Source organism: Monodelphis domestica, chromosome 1, assembly GCF_027887165.1.
Source record: "Monodelphis domestica isolate mMonDom1 chromosome 1, mMonDom1.pri, whole genome shotgun sequence".
Classification (NCBI taxonomy): Eukaryota; Metazoa; Chordata; class Mammalia; order Didelphimorphia; family Didelphidae; genus Monodelphis; species Monodelphis domestica.
This window is the reverse complement of record NC_077227.1, coordinates 375,376,842-375,400,035: the sequence shown is the minus strand read 5'-3', so window position 1 is coordinate 375,400,035 and position 23,194 is coordinate 375,376,842. Positions and strand designations below refer to the sequence as shown.

The window sequence follows — 23,194 nt, the reverse complement described above, 5'->3', positions numbered from 1 at the left end:
GGGACATGACAATTTAGAAGTTTCTAAAAGTAGAGCTAGAAGGGACCTCAGAGACCTACTGTATGTAACCCCCTGATTTTTCAGTTAAGGAAACTGAAACCAAAGTGGGTGAAATGAACACAGAAGAAGTGAGACCCTGAGGGATTTAAATGTACATCATCTGACTCCAGAGACAGTGTTCTTTCTAGTATACCACATTGCCTTCATACAGCTAGTAAACTGCTTTTTTTAAAAAAATCTCTCGGTCTTAGAATCAATATGAAGTAATGGTTCCAAGGCAGCACTGGGGTTAAGTAACTTATTCAGGGTCACACAGCTAGGAAGAATCTGAGGCCAAATTGGAACCCAGGATCTCTCCATCTGCAGGTCTGGTTCTCCGTTCCCTGAACTATGTAACTGCCCCAGTAAACTACCTTCTAAGATAAACAGGTTCTTGGAAAGTAACTGGCACTGACTGTCACAGGTAGTTAGGTATAGGCACTTGGGAAATCAGTTTGGAGTAATAATCTGTTTCATGGGGTCAGTTTTTTTGTTGTTGTTGTTGTTTGGTTTGAGTTCTAGACCTGTGATTTCAAGGTAGAGAAAATTCCCAGGGGAGAAGCTCCCTATAACTAATATAAATCAGAAACTCTCCAGGTTATAATCTTAGAAAGCTGCCTGGGAGCATAGATAGGTTACATCATTTGCCCAAGGGCGCAGAGACATTTATATGAAATGTAGGATTTTAATCCAGGTCTTCTAGTTTCAGAGACTGGCTCTCTCTTCACTAAACAGCCTGCTTCTTGTTCATAGTTTCCATACTAGCAAATAAAATAATAGCAGGAAACATTTCTAAAAGAGTTTGAGAGTCTTGAAAGCATGTAAACATTTTCTATCTGATATTCCCAACAACCCCATGAGATGGGTACCACAGGTATAGCAGCTGGGATAGATTTCTGTGCCTGGAGTTATGGAGACTTCTGCCTCTGATACTTACTAGCTATTTAGTGAGCAAGTCACTAAATTCAGTTTGCCTCAGTATCCTCAACTATAAAATGAAGTTAATATAGCACCAACTTCCCAGGATTGTTGGGAGTAACAAATAAGTATTTTTAAAGTGCTTAGCCTCATGCCTGACTCATAGTAGACACTATATAAATGCTTACTATTTTTTGTTTGTTTTAGAAACCCTTACTTTCTGTCTTAATAATAGCTCTAAGGCAGAAGAGCAAAGGCCAGGCAAACTGGCTTGCCCAGAATCAAAAAGCCAGGAAGTGTCAGAGGTCAGATTTGAACCCACATCCTCCTAATTCCTGGTCGGGCACTCTATCCCATGGGCAATCTAGCTGCATCATAAACAATTATGATTAGTAGCATCTCCATAGTGTAGCTCTATTTTGCCTTGGTTTTGGACTAGATCTGTAATTTTTTCAGTGTAGAAAACTTCCAGGTGAGGACAGTCTCTTTACCAATACATATCAGTCCCTGCCTGAAACCTATCACCTTAAAGAGCTAACTAAGGTACTGAGTGGTCAGGCAAGTGACTGAGTCTATGTCAGAGACAGAAGCTGACCTTCCATATCCCTGACTCAGAGGCCAGCTATCTCCCCACTAAACCACCATGTCCCTGGATCTCCAGGTTGTAGAAGAAAAAACCAAGGATCAGCAAGGTTGGCGTTTACACAGCTAATAAGTGTTAGAGGCAGGACTCAAACCTAGCTCTTCACTCCAGGTTTGGCAGGCACTCTTTCCATTCCCCCCAAGCCTGCCTCCCTCTGGTAGGATGGAGAAATATTCTGGAGAACCTCCAGAATGGGGCCCCCTGCACCAAGTGTTGATTTTCTGATTTTCTGCCTACACAAAACTCTTGATGCAAAGGAGGTCACAGTGCCTGCTGAGGTACTTTCCTTAATCCTCGCTGTGGGGAGAAAAGAACTTCTTTAATCAGACCAACACCTGAAACACGTTATATCCTCTCTCTGTCACCAAATGGACATAACCAAAATACCTCCAGCGTTCTGCTTGTCCTGGCAGAAATCTCAGCTTAGAGTCAGGGCTCCATCCTTTGAGATTGTATTGCCCATGCCTCATCTTTGCTTCATCAAGTTGGGTAAGCGGGTCAAACCAACTCTTTTTTCCCAACTTTCCTAACAACCAGGAGTTTCAATAAAAAGTCGCTAGTTGCAGTCACAGAGTTGGGAACCTTAGCAGCATGCTGACAAGAGCCTACTATGTACAAGACAGTCTGTTAGATATAGCAATTCACCAACCAAAGCTTCCCAAGAATATGGAAAGACGTATTGCATTGAAGCACTGGCATAACCTACATCCAACTATTTACTGTTTGGGGGAATAGCAGGGAAGGGGATGGAGGAAAAAAGAGGACCTGAATCCTAAAGAGTCAGAAAACAATTGTCAAAAATTGTTTCTAAAGGTAATTTTTTAAATGTCATGATAAAAAAGGATAATTTCCCAAGACATTTTGGGGGACTCTTTTGTTGTGTACTTAGTTACTAATCCTCCAATCAGCAAGCCAGGCATTGGAAATACAAAAGCTAAAGTGAAAAGGGCTCTCTGTCTTCAATGTAGGAATGTGCTTGGCACAGAGAAGGACCATTTGAAATGTAGGAAGCAAGCACAGGAGTGACAGTTGGAAAGAGCAAAGAGGCTTGTGGGAAATAGACCAAAGGAGGGGGTCTTTTGCTCTTGGGACTCTGAGGGAGACGGAAGTAGAAGCTCTGAGCTCAGGACCAAAAACTGAGATTTCTGAGCTTTGCCTCAATTTCCCCTTGCACTGAAAGAGCAGAAAGATTCCTGAAATCACTGGAGCATCTACCTGAAGGAGCAGAGATACCATCATCAGCTGCTGAGGGGTATTCAACCCTGAAGACCTGTCCCGATCCCTGCCCCTTCCCAAGAAGGGCACTAGTGGCCTGCTTTAGTGTAGTCTTGTGGATAGTTTGGGGAGAAGGAAGAAAAACCACAGAAGCCAACCTTCCAAATGGTCCCTCTCTGTGCCAAACTCATTCCTACATCGACAGCTCTGTCAGGGAGACTAACATGTACAGAGACAGACACAAAATAGATAATGCTATGGGGCTGAGGAGGGAGAAGCCCTAGTAGCAGGAGGCTCAGGAAAGATTTTATTTACTGGAGAAGGTAGTCACTGCATTGACTCATCAAAGCAACCAGCAATTCTCTGAGGTGAATGGGAATAATAGAGCACTCAATTTAGAAACTTGGGTTCAAAGTCCAGATAGGCTACTTGGTCAATGTGTGATCTTGGGTAACTCACTTCACCACCTCAGTTCCCTGATCAATAAAATGATGGGTTTGGGCCAGATGATCTCTAAGTTCTTTTCTAATTCTAAATCCTATAACTTTCTTTTCTATTTAAGAGGCATTTTCAGTTCTCATTTGGGGAGGGAGATGCTCTAACATTTTTCAGAGACATTTCAATTCTAACTCAATGTCTAAATTTGGATCATGTAAATGTTTATTTATATGAAGGGATTTGATTAAAAATAATAAAGAGTATTATTACATAAATTTATTTTATAACACATAATTATAAAAATTAATTAATTTTTAAAATTAATAAAGAATAAAATAATAAAATAACAACCTTCACGACTTCTTCTCCATCCACAATTTTCAGTTTTTCTAAATTCTCTTGTAGTAGTTCAGGTTTCATACGCCACTTTAGCAGACCTAGTAGACCCACTAGAACATAAAGCACACATACTATCAGATTAGATCCTTCATTTATCCCATCTTCTGATTCTATCTCCTCTTCTTCCCTAATACACACACACAGATAGAAAAAGCACTATTTCCCTTTCACCCCAACCTCATCCCTTTAAACCTTCTTAATTCTCACCCCAACCTCCTAAGCAGTCCCATTACCATTCTGAGTAAGTTTAGTAGAGCATACGAGGGTGGAAATAGAGAACACATCTCTGGAACTGATAGAAAGTCCTCCCACACTGCTGGAACTCCGGCTCAGGGTGGAGCCCTTGCTTTCAACATGGTGCCGATAGGAAGGAAGAGTCAGGTAAGCACTGGCATCCTCCATCTTCTTGCTGTCCCCCTAAAAACATTACCCAGGTTACTCCTCCAAGACAAGAGCCAAGTGTCTAATACAAGTCAGAAATGGCAGAGGTCAAGTTCTTAGAGAGCCAGGGAAAGCAGGGGTCACAGAGAGGTGGAGGAATAAGGTCAGATAAGGAAGGACTAACTGAGCAGAGAATTTCTGAACTAGGAATTTGGGTCTATTTGTGCTGTAACATGAGACACTGAAAGTCTGTTGAGCGGGAAAAGAGGGTAATCCAACAGATGGAGGCACCCAGACTGTTGTTTCAATTCAGTTTATAGTTACTAAGAACCTACTCTCTGTCCACTTCTGGAAAACATTATGGAATACAGAAGGAAATTGCTGAGACCTTCTCACATACTACTGACCACTTAAAAAATCTTTTCTACGTAAAGGAGAGTTATCTTTAATCTACAAAATTCTCCTTCACTAATTTATATCCTCTTTCCTCACCTTTTTATCATCAGGATACAGTGCTGACAACGTTAAAAAAAATCAAAGGCAATGAGCTGGAAGCTAGGTCATCAGGATTTATTCCTAGCTTCCCTTAATCTTTGTCACATTGTCTTGTTCTATAAAAGAGGAAGAATCAAAGTGTAGCAAATTCCACCTCATTCCCATCCCAATCAGAATCTAAACTAAAATGTATGGGATTATAGATTTAGAGAGGAGATATTAGAGGGTATCTATGTCCATCTCCCTTATTTTACAAATAAAGAAACTGAGGTCCAAAGAGGTCAAATGACTTGGCCAAAGTCACATGGGTATTAAGTAGCAGAGGCAAAATTTGAACCCAGTTCCTCTAGCTCCAAATGAAGCACTTTTCCCATTGTACCAGAGCACTACCCTTATATAATGGGACACTTGGCAAACACATCTTTCCATTGTCTGTTGCCCATACTTAACTTTTCATTGTAGAAATTATTTTTTTAATGATATGTGGCATAAAGGGTTCGAATGTAAAAGAGGAAGGGGTGGAGGGACTTTAGCAAGAAACTATTCTATACTTGGTTTCATTGTAGACTGGTGTTTGTTGTAAATGTTTAATTTACAGTTATAATAATGATCTATATCTATATTTAAACTCTGGTAAGTAATTAAAGATATTCTTGTATGTAGGTAAGCACTTAGCATTTTAGCACTTCTGTTACAAGTCTATGTCAAGAGCATAGTGCTAATGAGGCCAAAGTTATTAATTTAATCCCAGTATGGATCAGTTAGATCTGTTTTCCATGCTCTCTCTCTCTCTCTCTCTCTCTCTCTCTCTCTCTCTCTCTCTCTCTCTCTCTCTCTCTCTGTCTTTCTCTTCTCTCTCTCTCTCTCTCTCTCTCTCTCTCTTTCTCTTTCTCTCTCTCTCTCTCTCTTTCTCTTTCTCTCTCTCTCTCTCTTTCTCTTTCTCTCTCTCTCTCTCTTTCTCTATCTCTCTCTCTCTCTCTCTCTCTCTCTCTCTCACACACACACACACACACACACACACACACACACACACACACACACTTTGCTTCTCAGATCACTGTTTTTGTACTTTGCATATACCACTGTCACCAGGGCAAGAAGAAAGGATACTGATATATCAGTCCAAATCCATTGCTTGAAGTCCATGCTACTTCCTCCAGATATGCTGAGCTTTTTATGATGTCAGACAATATAACAGGATCGGGTCCCAGATCTTTACCAATTAAATTTTCCTTATTATATTTCATTCACCTCAGGAAATTTTTATACTTTTCCTGAAAATATTTAAAGCTCAGCCTGTACAGAAAATGATCAACACACACATACACACAGGCACATATATGTGCACCTGCACATACATGTGTACCTTCCAAACTGATTTTAAAATATGGATTACATCATAGAAACTGTTTCAAAAGACTCAACATCTCTGATTGATGAAGTGATTATCCAAAATTCTAGAATACCAGTGTTGAAGAATGGTCCCCACTTCTTCCAAAAGAGACAAACTCAAGGTACAGAATGACACATTTATTTTGGACGTGACCAATGTTGGGACATTTTTTGCAAAATTCTGCAATTTTGTTAAATGGTTTTGTTTTTCTTGCTTTCTTTTTTCCCAAGTAGCAGAGAGTTAGGTTTAGTGGGGGTGGAAAAAGAGTTTCCCCCTTTCCCCTCACCAAAAAGAGAAGAGAACAGAAGGGAGACCAGAAGGTATCACAAACAAGTAGGGCTGCTTGGAAAGTTACATGTTGGATTTATTGTATACTTAAGAAGAAGAGCAAGCTCTACATAACAGAGATTCACAATTTTATGCCCAATCCTATCCTTCTGTTCTACAATGTATATGGAAATGCTTATTTTATTTGCTGTTTCTTAAGTTAAAAATAAGAAAAAAAGAAATAAAAATATTAAAAAAAATGCTATTGTACCTTCAAAACTAACAAATCATGGCATCCATCCTGCAGAGTTGTTCCATCTTCCTTCATCAGCTTCACATAGGACATGGCAAAATTCTTTTCCCCTTTATCTTTTGCTGGAAATGGAAAATACATTGCCAGAGAAAAGAAATGTTGACATGCCAGTCATCCCACTGCCCCACCCAGCAGGGCCCTTGACACCAACTTGAGCTGTCAACTTACACTCTAGGGAGGACCTGTGCCGAAACATGAAACGCAAGTGGATCTTCTGCATGTCTTCAATTGGGACAGCCACCTTTGCAAAAAGAGATATGGAGTCAAGAAACAGAGGGTTAACATCCCCCCACCCCCCAAAAAACATTCCATTTTGCTGAGGGCTCTGCACGCTGATTTATTACACATCCATCAAATCTGATGAACCATAAAGAAATTATACAAGGACTAACTATGAAGAGAAAATAAAGTGCCAAATATAATCCATTTGGCAAATTGCATCCCAGCCAATAAAAATAAGCCTGTAGATTATGGTGGGAGAAAATGAATCTCCCCAAATTGATATAAAAGTCACATAACTTTAGTACAGGGTTTTATGCACTGCAAAATGCACAACATATCTTTCTCTCTCATACTCCAGGAGTTCTGGAAATGGTATCAATGCTTAGCAAATTAAGTGTGGTCATTAGGGGCTTTGCTTGAGGAGCCTCATTTATGCAAATTAATAACACACTTTAATCCAATAAATATTAGATTCAGAAAAAAAATCCTGAGGCTAAATCTTATCCGTGATTATACAGAGAGCTTCTTCTTGGTATTTCTTTCCAACAAGTTCTGTTACACTAAAAAATCAGGATCATCAACTTCCTTGGTCACCTCTATGCAAATAACCCCAGTATCAGTGGAGAGATCCTTGAAGACCTATTCCAACCACTCTCCATTCCCAGTTCCTAATTACCAATCCTGCTGCAATCTAATCTGAGCAGGCTGCAAGGTTAAAATTGTGAGCAAACAGAGCAAAAGATTGTCCTAGCACCCATTAGCAAGCCATTTGAAATGGTAGATAGAATGCCAAAATTGGAGTCAGAAAGACCTAGGTTCAGATCCCACCTCAGGTATTCATTACTTTATGAATCAAGGCAAGTCAGTTAACTACTCTGTGTCTCAGTTTCCTCATCTATAAAATGGAACATTGTATTTGATGATTCCTATGGTCCCTCCTAGCTCTAAATCAATGATCTTGTGAAGGTCCCTTTTAGGAATGACTATTAAACTCATTCCAGACTCATGCTTTAGGATCCTTCTTTCAAGAGAACGAGTTTATCATCCTGGACTGAGTCTGTGTGCTAATACATGTCTTTTAGACAAGAGTAAGGGCTTTGAAGATGTTCCATGTCACCTTCTGCCATCATGTCCTATCATCCTGCTCAGATCAAAGAAGATCAAAGGTCAGGAATTTCAAAGAAGTGTGGCATGGGGGAGGGAGACTGTAGGTCCTCCCTTGGAAAAAATAGCTTGAAAAGCATTGATGTTCCATGAATTTTAAAAGTCAAAGTTGAAATTGAATGCCAACATTTGTAGTGTTTCTGTGGTTGGGTGTTTTCTGAGGGACAAATGTGGGGCTGGGATGGAGAGATGTGGAAGGAGTATTGTAAACAATAAAGTAATGTGGACTGAGATGGTGAGATATCTCTTAACTGGTCCTCTGACCAAGTTCCAAACTTAGAATAAAAGAGCATTAAGGTGGGAAGGAATTTTAGAGATCATCTAGTCCATTTTTTTTAGAGATCATCTAGTCCTCATTTTAAAGAGGTTAAATTAAATTAAATTAAATTAAAAATTAAAAAAACCTAAAGAGGTCAATTGACCCAAGGACACACAATGGGTTATAAAGGTTTTAATGTTTTTATAGGCCTTTTTCAAGTCTATCCCATCTCCCCCATTAAATTATCAACACCTTTTAAGTAGAACCTATATCTTCTATTTCCTGTGTCACCATTCTCCCTGGTCTTCTTCTCCCTTTCCAATGCTATGTAGGATAAATTTTTAGGATTTAGGATTTAGGATTACACACGTATCCTAGGATCCCAGATTTAGGTTTGAAAAGGACTTTAGATATCATCTAGTCCAACCCTCTCATTATCCAAATGAGAAAACCGAGGCCAGTCAAGTTTAAGAGACTTGTGCAAGATCACACAGCTAGTAAACATCCAAGGTAAGATTTTAAAACCAGGGATTCCTAACTCCAGGTCAAGCTCTCCATGATGCTAACTATATATATATATATATATATATATATATATATATATATATATATATATATATAGAGAGAGAGAGAGAGAGAGAGAGAGAGAGAGAGAGAGAGAGAGAATAATAATAAAAATTAATCTAAGAATCTGCCAGATGGAACCTTACAAGCATTCCATCCAATCCTTTCCTTTTATAGATAAAGAAAGTGAGATGAGATGACTAGGCCAATTCTACTCAGATTGAAAGGGTCAGTGCCAGCATTTGAATTCAGGCTCTCTGATGCCAAATCCAAAACTCTTTCCATTGCACTGGCATCTTCTCTTTTCAAATTTTATACAAAACACTATCAATTAGACTTCTCCATACCTAAAACTATAGGCCCTAGGTGGAAAAAAAATGTTCATATATCCCAAGCTGGTATCTATTTTCACCAAAAATGCTGACTGTTGCTGAGATTAAGAATGCCTCCAGGACAGTGAAGTCAAATCACAAATTTCTCCACTCATCTTCCACCATCCCCTTCCCCAACTTTTGCCCTACCTTGACCGTTTCCATCCAGCGAGGCTGCTTGACTTGATAGTAGAGGACAGATCTGTATTCACTCATAGGCTTGTCCCCAGCGCCCACACAAATGGCATTCTGACCCAAAAGGAAGACAAAGTTGTGGATTTCCATTTCCTTCTCTTTTGACAACTTTGGTACCAATGTCTTGGCTTGCCAAGCTACCTAGGATAATCCTCCCACTTTCCCAACCCTTCCCACTAGGTATCCATCATTTCTCCTCCCCATTACAGATTTATCCATGAGCACTCCAGCCCCTGGAAGTGACAGCTGCTTAACTACAGAAATTCTATTACTTGCATTCTGGAACGCACTGAAGCAAGGCTGGCGCTGATGATGCCTTATTGTAAATGGTAACAGGCCCAGTAGTTACTGAGCACCACTGGTCTTATTAATCCGATTTGTTTCCTAAATCTAAATGAGCACCAAGTTTACAAACAGGCTCAAAGCAGCCAAGCAGCAACTCATTCTGATGGATTTCTAATGTGAACACATTGGGTAAGGGGAAAAGTGCAGCCTTTGGAAGCATATGGGCATCAGTGTTAGAAAGCAAGGCTGGTACAGAGAGGAAAGGCAGTCCAGTAGAAAGGATGTGAGCCCATGGATAAGGAGACCTTCAGTAGATGGCTGACTTTGCCACTAACGAGCAGTGTGATTCGGAGCAAGTCACTTTACTCATAAAATAAGGGGGTGGGTCTAGATGGACGTGGAGGACCTTTCCAATTCTGAAATTTCATGATCTGATGGATTGAAATTCTTTCTATGGTATCTCTATGGTCCCACAAGACAGATTATCAGCTTAAGCAAAAAGGAGAGTTTGAGGGATGGAGTACTTTCTAAAAGACAGAAAGGGCTGTCTTTATTCTCTCTGCTTCCTCTATCTATGGCAGCTGCCTATCAAGAAAGGCATCTAAGTGATTATTATCATTGTTAGTATTAAGAAGAATGCTTATTTTTATGACACCTTTAAGTGTGGCAAAATGCTCTGTATGTATTATATAGGTGCAATTAATTGATAATTGGCAAGGTATATGCTAGCAAGTATTAGAACAATGATTTGAATCCAGGGCTTCCTGACTCCAAGACCAGTATTCTACCTACCTCAGTACTTACTAAAGATGTATATAAGCTATGAAGAGAAAAATATGTATGAATATGTATTATGTATATACAAATATATTTTACTAATTTATTATATATAAATAATGTTTTTCTATTTTGTTTTATTAATTTACTATATTATTTTGCTATTTCATTAATTCTATTACTTAGATATTTTAATTCCTAAAATGTTTTTTAAATTATATTTTTTTAATCAGAACTTTGATTTCACTGCCATAGAATCTCTACTAATGCAGATGAGAACTTGCTTTGCCACTTAAGAGTTGTATAGAATTACCTAGGAAAGGGAAGGATTAAACGACTGTCCCAGTACTGAATTACTCTGAGGAATAGTCTGGTATGACCATCAAGGCAGAGAACCAAATATATATATACATATATATATACATACATATGCTAAATACCTGCATAATACAACTGAATTATGAGAAATAAAAGCCCGATTATCTCAAGAGAAATCTTTGCATTCTGGGCTTTCCAAAGAAGAAAAAATTCAATTAAAATATTAATAGTCCATATTTCTATAGTGACATCAGGTTTTATTGTTAACTGCATCTTAAAGATGATAAGTTGAGGTTGCGATAGGTCTAGTAAACTTGCCAAGGGTCATGCAGTTAGTCAGTGCAGACACTGCAGGATTCAAATTCAAATCTTTCTGACCCTAAGCTTAAATCTCTCCACTAATTGATACTGCCTCTAATCAAATCTGACTTGGTTGACATCCAGGACCCAGAATCTTCTTGAAAAAGAAAAACAAAACCCAGATTACCTATTCCAGAGGAGAGTTGTTTGTTTTTTTTTAAACCCTTACATTGTCTTAGAATCAATACTAAGTATTCATTCTCAGGCAAAAGAGTGGTAAAGACTAGGCAATGAGAGTTAAGTGACTTGCCCAGGGTCTCACAACTAGGAAGAATTTGAAGGCACATTTGAACCCAGGACCTCTCCTCTCTAGACCTGGATCTCTACTCACTGAGCCACCTAGCTGCCCCATGAGATTGACTTTCAAAGGAGGCTAGAGGAAGAGGTTCATGATGTGTGATATTAGGAAAAGATCCTGGGCTTTTAAATTCCTATTAAGATATTGAAGTATACATAGGTAATTCCAAGATACTTCAAATACAATTAAATTAATGACAAGATTGTCAGATCTTACAATGTTCATTCAAGTCTTCATCTTTCATGTCAGAGAAATAACCCAAAGTACAACATTTAAGTGTGGGCCCAGGGGAGCTTCCATTGCTAACTTCTTAGAGGACCATCACCAGATTGGCCACAGAAGCTCTTGAATACCAGTTCTCATGTAGCAGAGAAGTTATGATTCATGCTTGTGGAGGAAGTGCCTATACAGGCAAATCATAGGAGCATAGATGTAAAAGTGGAAGAAACTTGAGTAAATCACCTAGTTCCATTCCCTCATTCTGCAGATGAGATATCTAAGGTTTAGAAATTACAGTCATTTGTCCATAGTGACACAACTAATATGGGTGAGAGGCAGGAATTAAATTGAAATCCTTCTGACTCCAAGGTCAAGACTCTATCCATTACACCAGTGGTTCTCAAAGTGTAATTCAGGGACCTGTGGAGATCCCTGAGTCCAGTTCAAGGAGGTCCTAGAGGTAATATTATTTTCATAATAATCCTAAAATATTTTAATTTCTAACAGTAAAAATGTATAAATATAAGACATATAAACAAAAGCTCTTGTGGGAGGGGAGTTCTCAATCATTTTTAAGAGTGTAAAACGGGGCAGCTAAGGTTTCTCAGTGGATAGAGCATTAAGCCTGGATTCAGGGGTGCCTGGGTTCAAATCTGGTCTCAGACACTTCCTATATGATCAAGTCACTTAATCCCAGTTGCCTTGTCCTTACCACCCTTCTGTCTTGAAATTGATTATTTGAATAAAAGGGTCCCTAGACCCAAAAGTTTGAGCATCATACTACAAGTTTTATACCATGCTACCACTCAGATTCCTTAAGTCCTTAAGGGAGTCTTATGTGTAAGGCACTGGAGGAATTTCTAGAATAACCTGAACTATGCCTTTAACCAAACATTGAGTGACATTTATGGGATCACATTTTAGTAGTCAGTGAATTCTGCATAGCTTACAGGTATGTAACAAAGACTGGTCAACAAATTAATATCCTTACAAATGAGTAGTGGGAGCCCCCCCCCCCAAAAAAAAACCCAACTACCTCTCATTCCTTAGTAAGAATTTTCAGTTTCCTAATTTTAAAAGATCATTATTCCCTAACCCCACTTCCACCCCTAAACCCAAGCCTGAGATGGTTCCACTTTTTCTCAGAGCTTTGAAGATAAAACTGAAAACTTTGAAGTCTTATTATAAAACTGAGCACCAGCCTGGCTTTATGGAGAGACTGAGGGCTGCACAAATCAATCTGAAACTAGTTAGGTTGACAGAATATCTTCCAAATTCCCCATAAATAGTATAAAACACTTAAAGCAGTCTCCTGCTGCACAGTGGGACTAGGTGTGTGTTTGTTCCTCTCACCCCTGCATTTTCCTTATCTTCCAATGCCAAAGGGGATAAGGAAAAGCAGAGTGGTATGCAGACTAAATTGCTCTAAAGGACAGCTGTGTCACAATAGGTGGTGAACCCTGGGAATATTTTTATTTTTTTTAAGAAGAAAAAAAATAAGCATTTATTAACTACTATGTACTAAGAATTACACCAAATAATAATTGAAGTTCTTCATTAGGGTTCATGAACTTCAAAAGATAACTACATCAAATATAACTTTAATATTGATTATTTTTTCATGAATTTAAAACATTATTCTGAGAAGGGATCTATAGTTTTCACCAGACTGACAAACTAGGTACATGACTAAAAATATAAAATTAAAAAAGCAGATTCCGCCCCACCCCTCGAGTATGATTGATCAGAAAAAAATTCCAAGTAAGAAAGAAAAACCACAAAACAATAAAAAATTAATATTACACAATTCAAAGAATAAGGAGGGCTTAAAAGAAGAGATAAGAGAAGAGATCCTGGGAATATTTTTTAAAAGGCAGAAGCAGCACCTCCTACTCCAATGGCTCCCTATCATCTCTAAGAACAAACATAAATGCCTATCTGGCATTAAGCAATAATCACAACCTGACCCAATCTACCTTTCCAGACTTGATTTTTATATACATATATATATGTGTGTGTGTGTATATATATATATATATATATATATATATATATGCCTTCTACAAATGCTATATCATTGTTCAGTCATTTAGTCAAGTCCTATTATTCATGATTCCATTTGGAATTTTCTTGGCAAAAATACTGGAGCCATTTACCATTTCCTTCTCCAGCTCATTTTATAGAAAAGGAAACAAAACAAACAAGGTTAAGTGACTTGCCCAGGGTCATTTAGTTATTGACCCTGAATGACTAGGTTACGTTTAACTACTGAGCCTGAATTGCAACAGCTAATAAGTGTCCAAGATCAAATATGATCTCAGGAACATGAGCCTTCCTGACTCTAGGAGGGCTACTCTAACCACTGCGCCATCTATATGGACCCTTGTGCTATTCCTAACATACATCATTCTGTAGCCCACATTTTTGTATTGGCAATATCAAGTCTCCCTTCTATATGGAGTGCTCTCAGCTACTAATGCCTAACTTTTAAAGTTACCTTGTATTTTTCTCATATGTCTCTTGCATATAGGTATACACATTACTTCCCCTGCTAGAATATTTGTTTCTTGATGATGGACAATTCAGTGGAACTGCCTTCCACTGGAACTCCGTAAGTCACAGAGATTAAAGTTTCCTTGGAGGTTATTCATTGATGGTGGAAAGAGTATATAATGGCATTTTATGGGTTCAGATGCAAGTTCTATTTCTAATACACCATATGACAAGAGTTTCATGTTTTTAATCATGGAACCCTGTGCTCTTGAAGGGAAGCTAGTGATTTCCTTTGGAAGAATATCAGATATCAAAGTTTTCCAATTATCTAAATAAGAAGAAAAAATAAGTCAGAGACATTGGCCAAGTGGACCTGGGCCTTCCTTGTTAAGAGGGAACATCCTGCTACAAGAGTTATATTTCATATCTGTGTATTCTTTTTATTGCTTTTTCTATCAATCAATCAGTGAGCATTTATTAAGCATTCACAAAGGGTCAGGCACTGTGGATACACAAAAATGGTCTCTTCCCTCAAGGTGCTTCCTTGATTCTAGGAGAGCCAGTTAAACTCTCAGTGCTCCCAGGCAAGTCTCTAAGACTATAAATTCAGGGCCAATTGCTGATCTGCATTGGCAGAGGGAGCTTCTTATCCAGAACTCCCAGCATGAAATAAAAGATTGGAAGCTACTCAAGGACAAGGGACAAATTGCATTTAGCTTAATCTCCCTCAATGTTATTGCAGTGTGCTGTGCATAATAAATGCTTTAAAATATTTGTTGAATAAATTGTTAAAGTCATTGTCATTACTTATAATCATACATTACATTTTTGTGTCAGCAAAGGTTTATTCATGGAGTTGTAATTGGACCAGATATTCTGGATAATGATTTGGAATTACGTAAATGTTAATTTTTTTTGACCAAGTGATCTTACTCTACCAATATACTCCAAGGAGGTCAGAGACTGAAACAATGTTCTAACATGTATTCTAATATCTTTTTTAAAAACCTAATTATTCTGATCTTTACAAACACCAGTGTGAACTTTCCATATAAAAAATAGGGGAGTAGATGTATTTATGCATGAATGATTTTTACACATGTTTATATATAAATGTGTGTGCACATATGTGTGTGTGCATGTGTGCATGTATATGTGTATATATAAATATGTGTGTGTGCATATATGTGAGCATACATATATATGTATATATATGTAAGTGGGCCCAGTGAATAGAGTTCCAGACCAGGAGTTAGGAAGACCTGAGTTCAAATACTATCTTAGATGCTTACTAGCTATATGATCCTAGGCAAGTCACTTAACTCTTTAGATCTTTGTTTCCTCACCTAGAAAATGAATTAGAAAAGGAAATGACAAACCACTTCAGTATATTTAACAAGAAAACCCCAAATGGGGTCATAAAGAGTTAGACATGACTGAAATACCTGAACAACAACTAGACAGATAGATTATATAGATAGATGGATGGATGGATGGATAGAGAGAGAGATAATAGATAGATGGATGGATAGATAATAAATAGATGAATGGATAGATAGTTAAATAATAGATGGATGAGGGATGGGTAGATAGATAGATAGATAGATAGATAGATAGATAGATAGATAGATAGATAGATAGATAGATAGATAACAGATAGATGGATTGATAGACAGACAGAAAGATAGATTGATTGATAGAGATAGATTGATAGATAATAGATAAATGAATAAATAGATAATAGATGGATGATGGATGAGGAGATAGATAATAGATAAATGAATGGATAGATAGATAATAAATGGATGATGGATGGATAGATAGATAATAGATAGATAGATAGATAGATAGATAGATAGATAGATAGATAGATAGATAGATAGATGAGAGATAGATGTGAGAAAGTCTCCTTTAGGAAAGGAATTATTTTATTTTGGTATCTTTAGCATCTGGAATATATTAGGGATTTAAAAATGTTTATTGACTAATTAATTAAATAATTGGAATACCTGAGTCCCAGAATGGAATTTGTAAATACCCTTGAGCAACCTGAATGAATGAAAAAATATTTTAAGCCCTTATTATGTCCCAAGCATTGTTCTAAGGATTAGGGATAGAAATTCAAAAGACAGAACTCACCCTCAAAGAATTTATATTCCAATAGAAGGAGATAACACATTTAGTGGAGTGGTAGCCAGGGAGAGATGTATCCAAAAGCCCAGGTCAAAAATGGGGTTAATAACTAGTCTATTTATGCCTTCTCATGGGTTGTCATTAGTAGCAAATATAACATTTGTCCCAAAGAGTCCTTAGGGCCTAGATATCATGCTACCTCTACTTGGGAACTCTCTGGGGCAGGCATCCAAGATGAATGTAACACTTATGATCCTCCTGAGTGAAGGCAACAAGGTGTAATTTAGAGAGTACTGGAGTCAAGAAGACCTCTGATAATTTCAAATTCTGACAATTATTAACGGTACAACTGCTGACAATTCACTTAGCTTCCTAGAGACTCCATTTTCTCATCTGTAAAATGGGGATAATGATAGCTGCTGTATCTATCTCCCAGAGTTGTTGTGAGAATCAAATGAGATAAAGTATGTAAAGTGCAGCACAGACCTTCCAGTCATAAATAAATGTCAGCTCCTATTATTATCCTTTAGCATTTACCCACTCTCCAGGAGGGCTCCACTTTCCATTCCTTCCTGCCTTGCAGATTGCCAACAGAGTGACAATCTGGCCTAACTAAAACTCTCCTTTCTCTGACTGCCCCCCTCCCACAAGAAGTCTCAGCTAAACCAAAAGGAATTAAAAGCAGGACGTGGCCATTGCTAACCAAGGAGGAATAATTATAGCTTTTTGCCCCAGCCTTTCCCAAGGGCAGGATACATCTAGATCATGACAGACTTGGCCATATTACTAGAAATCTATATGTTTAAAGGGGGGTTTTCTCAAAGGACTTTGTTCTTTCCTCACAGGAGGTGTTTGAATGTGCTGTGCTGCCTGGCACTTAATTAGGCAATAGTATTTATATCTGTAAATAGGAAAAGGCCTTATACAGGCTTCCAAAAAGATTTTTCTGTAGTTAGTCATCTAAACTCCCCCATAACTTCCCTGAAATGTAAAACTAGAAATTATAATCATTCCTTACATTAATTAAAATAGGCACTTTTCAGATTCAATACTTTGAAAATTAACTTAAGTCTTCACCTGGAATAAAAAAGTCCATTCAGGAAAAAAATCAATGAGCTTCTGAATAAAAATAGTTCATTATAAGGCTGGGGACTATGTAAGAAGATCAAATTCTGGTTTTCTAACTTTTCCTTATAATATGTCCTTGAGAAACATCAGAAGGATCCATATCAATGTTCTAAAATGAAACAGGTTCAAGAGTTCTTTAATGGGTAGCTGAATAAAAATATCTTCAAAGAAAAGGATTGAGGACTCCCTGAAAGGCAATTCTCCTTTAAGATTAAAAAAATCTTCTTCTCCTCCTCTATATGACTGTGAGCAAAGTGATACTTTCTCATTTAATTTGGGTTTTGTTAGGAAACTCTGGATATTCTACAGAATAGGGGAGGAGCTAGACACTTCAAATGCTGTGTCCTAATATCTGCAGTCTATATGAGCCTGGGAGATGGATTTAAGGAAAAAAACCATTCAGCCTCCCTAGAAACTTGGGAGAAAATGGTTTTTGGTCCCTTTTTATAGACTGAGAACAAAGCAGAGAGTTAATAGAATTCCCCTCCAGGTCACACAGCAGGGAAAGAAGAAAGTTGAAACTGTCTTATAGGCTGCATCTTTTATTTCCCAGGATCCCTTCTGATCTGCACTCCCCTCTCCCCTATCCCTAGCTCTGATATTTGGTCATCTGCCATGACAATGGGTGAATGTTCGCCTAGACTCAAATGCCTGCCTATAGCTGAGTTTATTTTCAACTCTGAAGTACAGAAGGAGAAATAGGAGAAGCAAAAACCTCCCACACACTGGACACAGATGCTGAAAAGCTTAAAGAAGAAATAAGCAAATAAATGTAAACACACATGATGAAAATTGTATAGGACATATGCTGTATAAATATTTATAGCTGTGTGCTTTGCATTCTTAAGTGTACTATGCTAGCCCCCTGGAGACCAAATTAGGAATTGACTTTTCACCAGATTTTCTGCTTGAGCACTGACAGGTTACATAAAAAGATTGGAGCATCTTGTTTTGGGGACATCCCGAGTTACCACATCTTTTTCAGATGTCTAATTTCTCCCTCTCTGTGTGTATATTCTCAAAGACATTGACAAATAAGCTAATACAGGTTTCAAGGGCAATGACAGCTTCTTTCTTTAACAGAAGAGGACTAACTTGTAAATCAAGACCATAGAAAAGGGCTTATGGGAAAAAAAAGAAAGAAAAGAAGAGAAACATATCCATGTGTGTCCATGGGCAGATGATGTAGTTGGAGAAAGAGCCAGTCTTAGCCTGGGTTCAAGTAACTGTATCTGACACATTACTGGCTATATGACCCTTGGTAATTGACTTAATTTTTAATGTTCCAGGCAATGCTGTAAAACTAAAAGTTGTAAAAACATTTGTTAATCCACATTAGTTCAAAGCATTTTCTCTCTAAAAGTTCCCTTCCTACCAATAAAATCACAGATATCAGATATCTTTCCATGTAAACTTAAAAAAAAACTTTTGAGCTCACATTTTTGCAGAGCAGCAGTTCTCAAAGTACAGTCCATCGAACTCTAAAGATCCCCAAAGATCTTGAGAGATCTTCAAAGTCAAAAGCATTTTCATTAAAAGATTAAGAAATTATTTGCCTATTAAAATATTCTTCCCTTTTCTAACTATGTAACTGAGATGATTTTTTCATATATTTTCAAGACAACTTATTGCAAACAGGTTGAACGTAGAAGATGTATGAATTCATTTGTATTCGCTTAAGTCAGAAATTAAAGAAATTTGCAAAAATATGTAAAATACTAGCACCTTTCTCCCCATTTTTTTGCTTTGGAAAGTATAATTATTTTTATTAAAATATGTCATTTGTGATAATAGGTAATGAGTTTGTTATTATTTTAAATAAATATTTAAATATCCATTTTAATTTCTAGCACAGTAAATATTAATATATATAACCACATAAAACATCTTTGGGAGCTCCAATAATTTTGAAGAGTGTATAGGGTTCTTGAGACCAAAAAATCTGGGAAATGTTGAGTTAGGGCTTTAAGGTACCCAAAATAATTTACATACATTATTTCATTAGATTCTCATTCTCCCTACTAAGTAGGTGCTATTTTTATCCTTATTTTACAGATGAGGAATCCAAGTCCCAGAAAGGTTCAATGATTTTTACCCAGGAGTGATCACACAGCTCACAAGAGTCTGAGGCAAGGGGACAGTGAGGTACTTCAGTGGATTGAGAGCCAAGTCTAAAAACAGAAGATCTTTGGTTCAAAGTTGGCTTTTGATACTTCCTAGCTGTGTCACCTTGGGCAAGTCACTTAACTCTGATTGTCTCACTCTTACCATCTTCTGCCTTGGAACCAATACACAGTATTAATTCTCAGACAGAAGGTAAGGGTTTAAAAACAAAAGTTTGAGGCATGATTAGAATTTAGGATTTCTTGATCCCTAGTCCCAATCTCTTCCTGTTCTACTATATTGTATATAAAACTTCTCAGGAAAATAGAGTCAGGCATGGAGTAATGGAAAAATATAGTTCATGTAGTTCAATAAAAGCAAAGAGAAAGTCAATGTAAGAGAGTGAACCAGAGGGCCCCAACAGTTGCTTATGTCACCAAAGGGAACAGAGGAATCTCTTACAGGAAGCACTTTGCCGTCCTCCGCACAGACACACATGATCACTTCCACGTTTCTCTGCGTCGTCTTATTGTACTTGTCAAAGTCTCCTTGTAACAGGGTGATGTAGATGTCGTTCCTGACATCCCCTGAGGCAGAGAGACAAGAGTTAGACACCAGAGTCAAAGGCAGCAAGGAAGGAGCAGTCAACTTACTTCAGCTGGTGCGGAAGAAGATGAGCTAAGAGGCAGGATGGGAACTCCTCTCTATCTTGCTTCCCCTCATCGTGTAAGTAACAATCAGAAGAGCTAGAGGAGCATATACTTCTCTGAGAGAGAAGTAGGGGTTGGGGTTGGCACAGGAGGAAAGGAGAGTTTATGGAACAAGGAGACATCATAGAAGTTCAGTCTTGAAAAGGTAGGTATACACATTATCCACGTTTTTCCCCCTTTTTCTTCCTAAGTTAAATAACTTAATTTCATTCCTATAGTGACACCTTCTGGGAAAGCAAAGACAAGACGGGAAATCTAATATCAGCCCAAGAGCTCTAGACAAACATAAATCACTGGGCTTTTCACTGAGTGGGAGGAGGATAGAGTAACTTTCCTCAATCCTTTCACTAGCTAAGCAATGAAAATTGGGCATCCCATGGGGCAACCCACGATGTTGGACAGGGAAACAGAAGATCAAAGTGAATTATCATTTATCCAGAATGCCATGGTAAGCAGATGCTGACTCAGGACCCAGAGAAGAATTCTTAGGGAGAACTAAGGGGAAATAAATTGCCTCACAGTAAACAAAAAATGTATCAAGTACAGGAGAATCCAATTATAACAGATATTTGGGGACAAAGATAACACCTACATCACAGTCTGTTTATAATGAGATATCTTTTATATATTTGTGTATAGTAGGGACATAAATTGACTTGTAACATAACCAAACTGAGACCAAGGATTCTAAAGTCACTAAATTTCCTTGGGACTTGGTTTCCTAATCTGAAGAGTGACTGGACTAGATGAACTCTGAAGTCCCAACACACCCTAGATCTAAGATTTTATAAACTAATGTAGTATGTTGCCTCATTTCATATGGTTTTATGGTGGGCTTGTGAGTTATGGATCATGGCTTATTGCCCACAACAAAGTCATCTCTCAATGATCTGATCAAGTCATCTCCCAACAATCTGAAACAAATCTTGCTTTTGTGTTTATTCACAGAGATGACTCTAAGTACTACCTCGGTGTTTTAGTACTTCTGCTATTTAATCATCTGAAATGTTGGCAGTTAAGTATTGCCCCTGCTCTGGGAAAGTTATGAGAAGTAGCCCATCTTAGGCTGGAAGCTCACATTAATCTTGAAGATCATGCTAGATATTCTCAGCATGGAATGAAAGGCAGGAAAGGAACTTGAGGTATGAGTTCTAAGCATCAACTTTAGAGTTGTATCTACAGAGTTGTATTCTATACTATTTGAGCTGAATTAACAAAAGAATGATCATATTCATGTTCAAAATCAGTGCTAAGTTTTTTAAATGATTCATCACTTTGAACTATCCATGCTCTGTCCATCAGTACAAATAACTAAGGACTAATAATATGGGCTAAAGAATCTTTTCAGAAATGAATCTTTGTGACCTTCTACTTTCATTTGCCCCTATTTGATTTATTGATACTTATATAGTTTCAATCAATAGGGAAGCCTCAATCTAGAGGGGGAACATCCCTGATTCATTAAATATAAATCAACTAACAGTAGCAATAATAAAAGCAAAAGCAACTTCTAACCCCCCCAAAAAAGTAAAGAATCTAAAAGATTCTATTCAGCAAACACTTTGAATTTCCTATTTCTCCAGCTATCATAAAAGAAAGATATCAAACTGTGCCAGACCAGGAAAGTCACAGACCAGGTTGGCTCCTACCAGGCATGATGATTTCAGGAAAACCAAGCTTCCTGGCCACAACTGTAGTCCTGTCTACCAGGTGGGGATAGTCCTTCCGGATCTGAATGATGTCTCCAACCAGCATTTTCATTGTCACCCAGAGGCCTGAAGGAAAGTATTCTTTGTGAAGATCTCTTATATTTAAGGGAAATGACTTTAACCACATCTTGAAACACTTTCCCTTCAGCCTCCCTCACTGGAATTGGACATTGAGAGCAGAAAAACACCGGTCACATTATCAGCAGAAAGAAATCCTTTACCATCTGCCTAATATCAATTCCATTCCATTGGACAGATTCTTATTAAATACCTACTTTGTGCTTAATGAAAACACTATCCTAGGCACAGGGGAAGATGCAAAGTATAGGTAAGGCATGGTTCCTATGCTCATTAAGAAAACAGTTAAGGGGGTAGCTGAGTAGCTCAGTGGATTGAGAGCCAGGCCTAGAGACGGGAGGTCCTGGGTTCAAATCTGGCCTCAGACACTTCCCAGCTGTGTGACCCTGGGCAAGTCACTTGACCCCCATTGCCTAGCTCTTACCACTCTTCCGTCTTAGAGCCAATATACAGTATTGACTCTAAGACAGAAGGTAAGGGTTTAAAAAAACAGTTTAACAGAGGATATGGCATATACAGAAAACTGAACAAACATAAAATATAACATGTGATCAGTACATAAGAGAAGAGCAAATCACTTAAGTAAGGACTAAAAGGACTATTCACTGGGAAAGCTTTACAAAATAGGTATCATTTAATAAGTTGGATAGAAAGGGAGTACATTCCCGGCATATGGACCAACATTGTCAAAGGTCTAGAGACAGGAAAATATCTGGTGTGATTGGGAGGCAGAAAGTATTTCAATTTATATGGAACGTGGACTATATGGCCTGGATTAGAATACTATGATGTTGGGGAAAGACAAGCCAAGACTGGATATTGGAAGATTTTGAATATCTGGGTAAAGAAATTTGAATTTCATTCCTGAAGGATAATTTTTTTTTAAAGATGAGGGAAGGGCCAGATATATCTTTGCAGGGGAAAAGTTATGTTTGTAGCAATGAAGGATGACATGAAGAAGGAAAAAAGAGAAGATTGGAAGATATGGTAAGGAAGAAGTTATAATATTCTGGGCAAGTGATATGGTAATTCAGGACTTATCCTCAGGGAGTAGCAATAGAGAAGAGGGGAGAGACCTGAGAAATGCTGCAGAAGCAGAAATGGCAGGATTTGGTAACTAAAAAGGTATAGGAAGTGAGGGAGAGACGATAGCTAAAGATAATATCTAAGTTTCTAATATTGCTGCCTGGATATAGTGGTATCAGTGATAAAAATGCTATTAGGAAGAGAAACTAGTTGAGGAGAAAAGATAATCTTGGTTTTAGAAATATTCAATTTAAGGTACATCCAGGCAGAGTATTTATAAG

The 23,194-nt window shown here is 37.9% G+C and overlaps 1 protein-coding gene across 1 annotated transcript in view; it reads right to left on the bottom strand.

The window, feature by feature from the left end:
- The window catches only part of DOCK2 (dedicator of cytokinesis 2), a 559,513-nt gene that overhangs the window by 451,513 nt on the left and 84,806 nt on the right, over window positions 1-23,194 (bottom strand). Inside the window, exons 13-19 of the mRNA XM_056811565.1 lie at window positions 21,750-21,875; window positions 19,853-19,977; window positions 9,232-9,330; window positions 6,670-6,742; window positions 6,460-6,563; window positions 3,886-4,069; window positions 3,605-3,702 (exon numbers count right to left, since the gene is read on the bottom strand). Coding sequence (XP_056667543.1) covers window positions 3,605-3,702; window positions 3,886-4,069; window positions 6,460-6,563; window positions 6,670-6,742; window positions 9,232-9,330; window positions 19,853-19,977; window positions 21,750-21,875 — 809 coding nt within the window. The remainder of the gene's footprint in view (window positions 1-3,604; window positions 3,703-3,885; window positions 4,070-6,459; window positions 6,564-6,669; window positions 6,743-9,231; window positions 9,331-19,852; window positions 19,978-21,749; window positions 21,876-23,194) is intronic.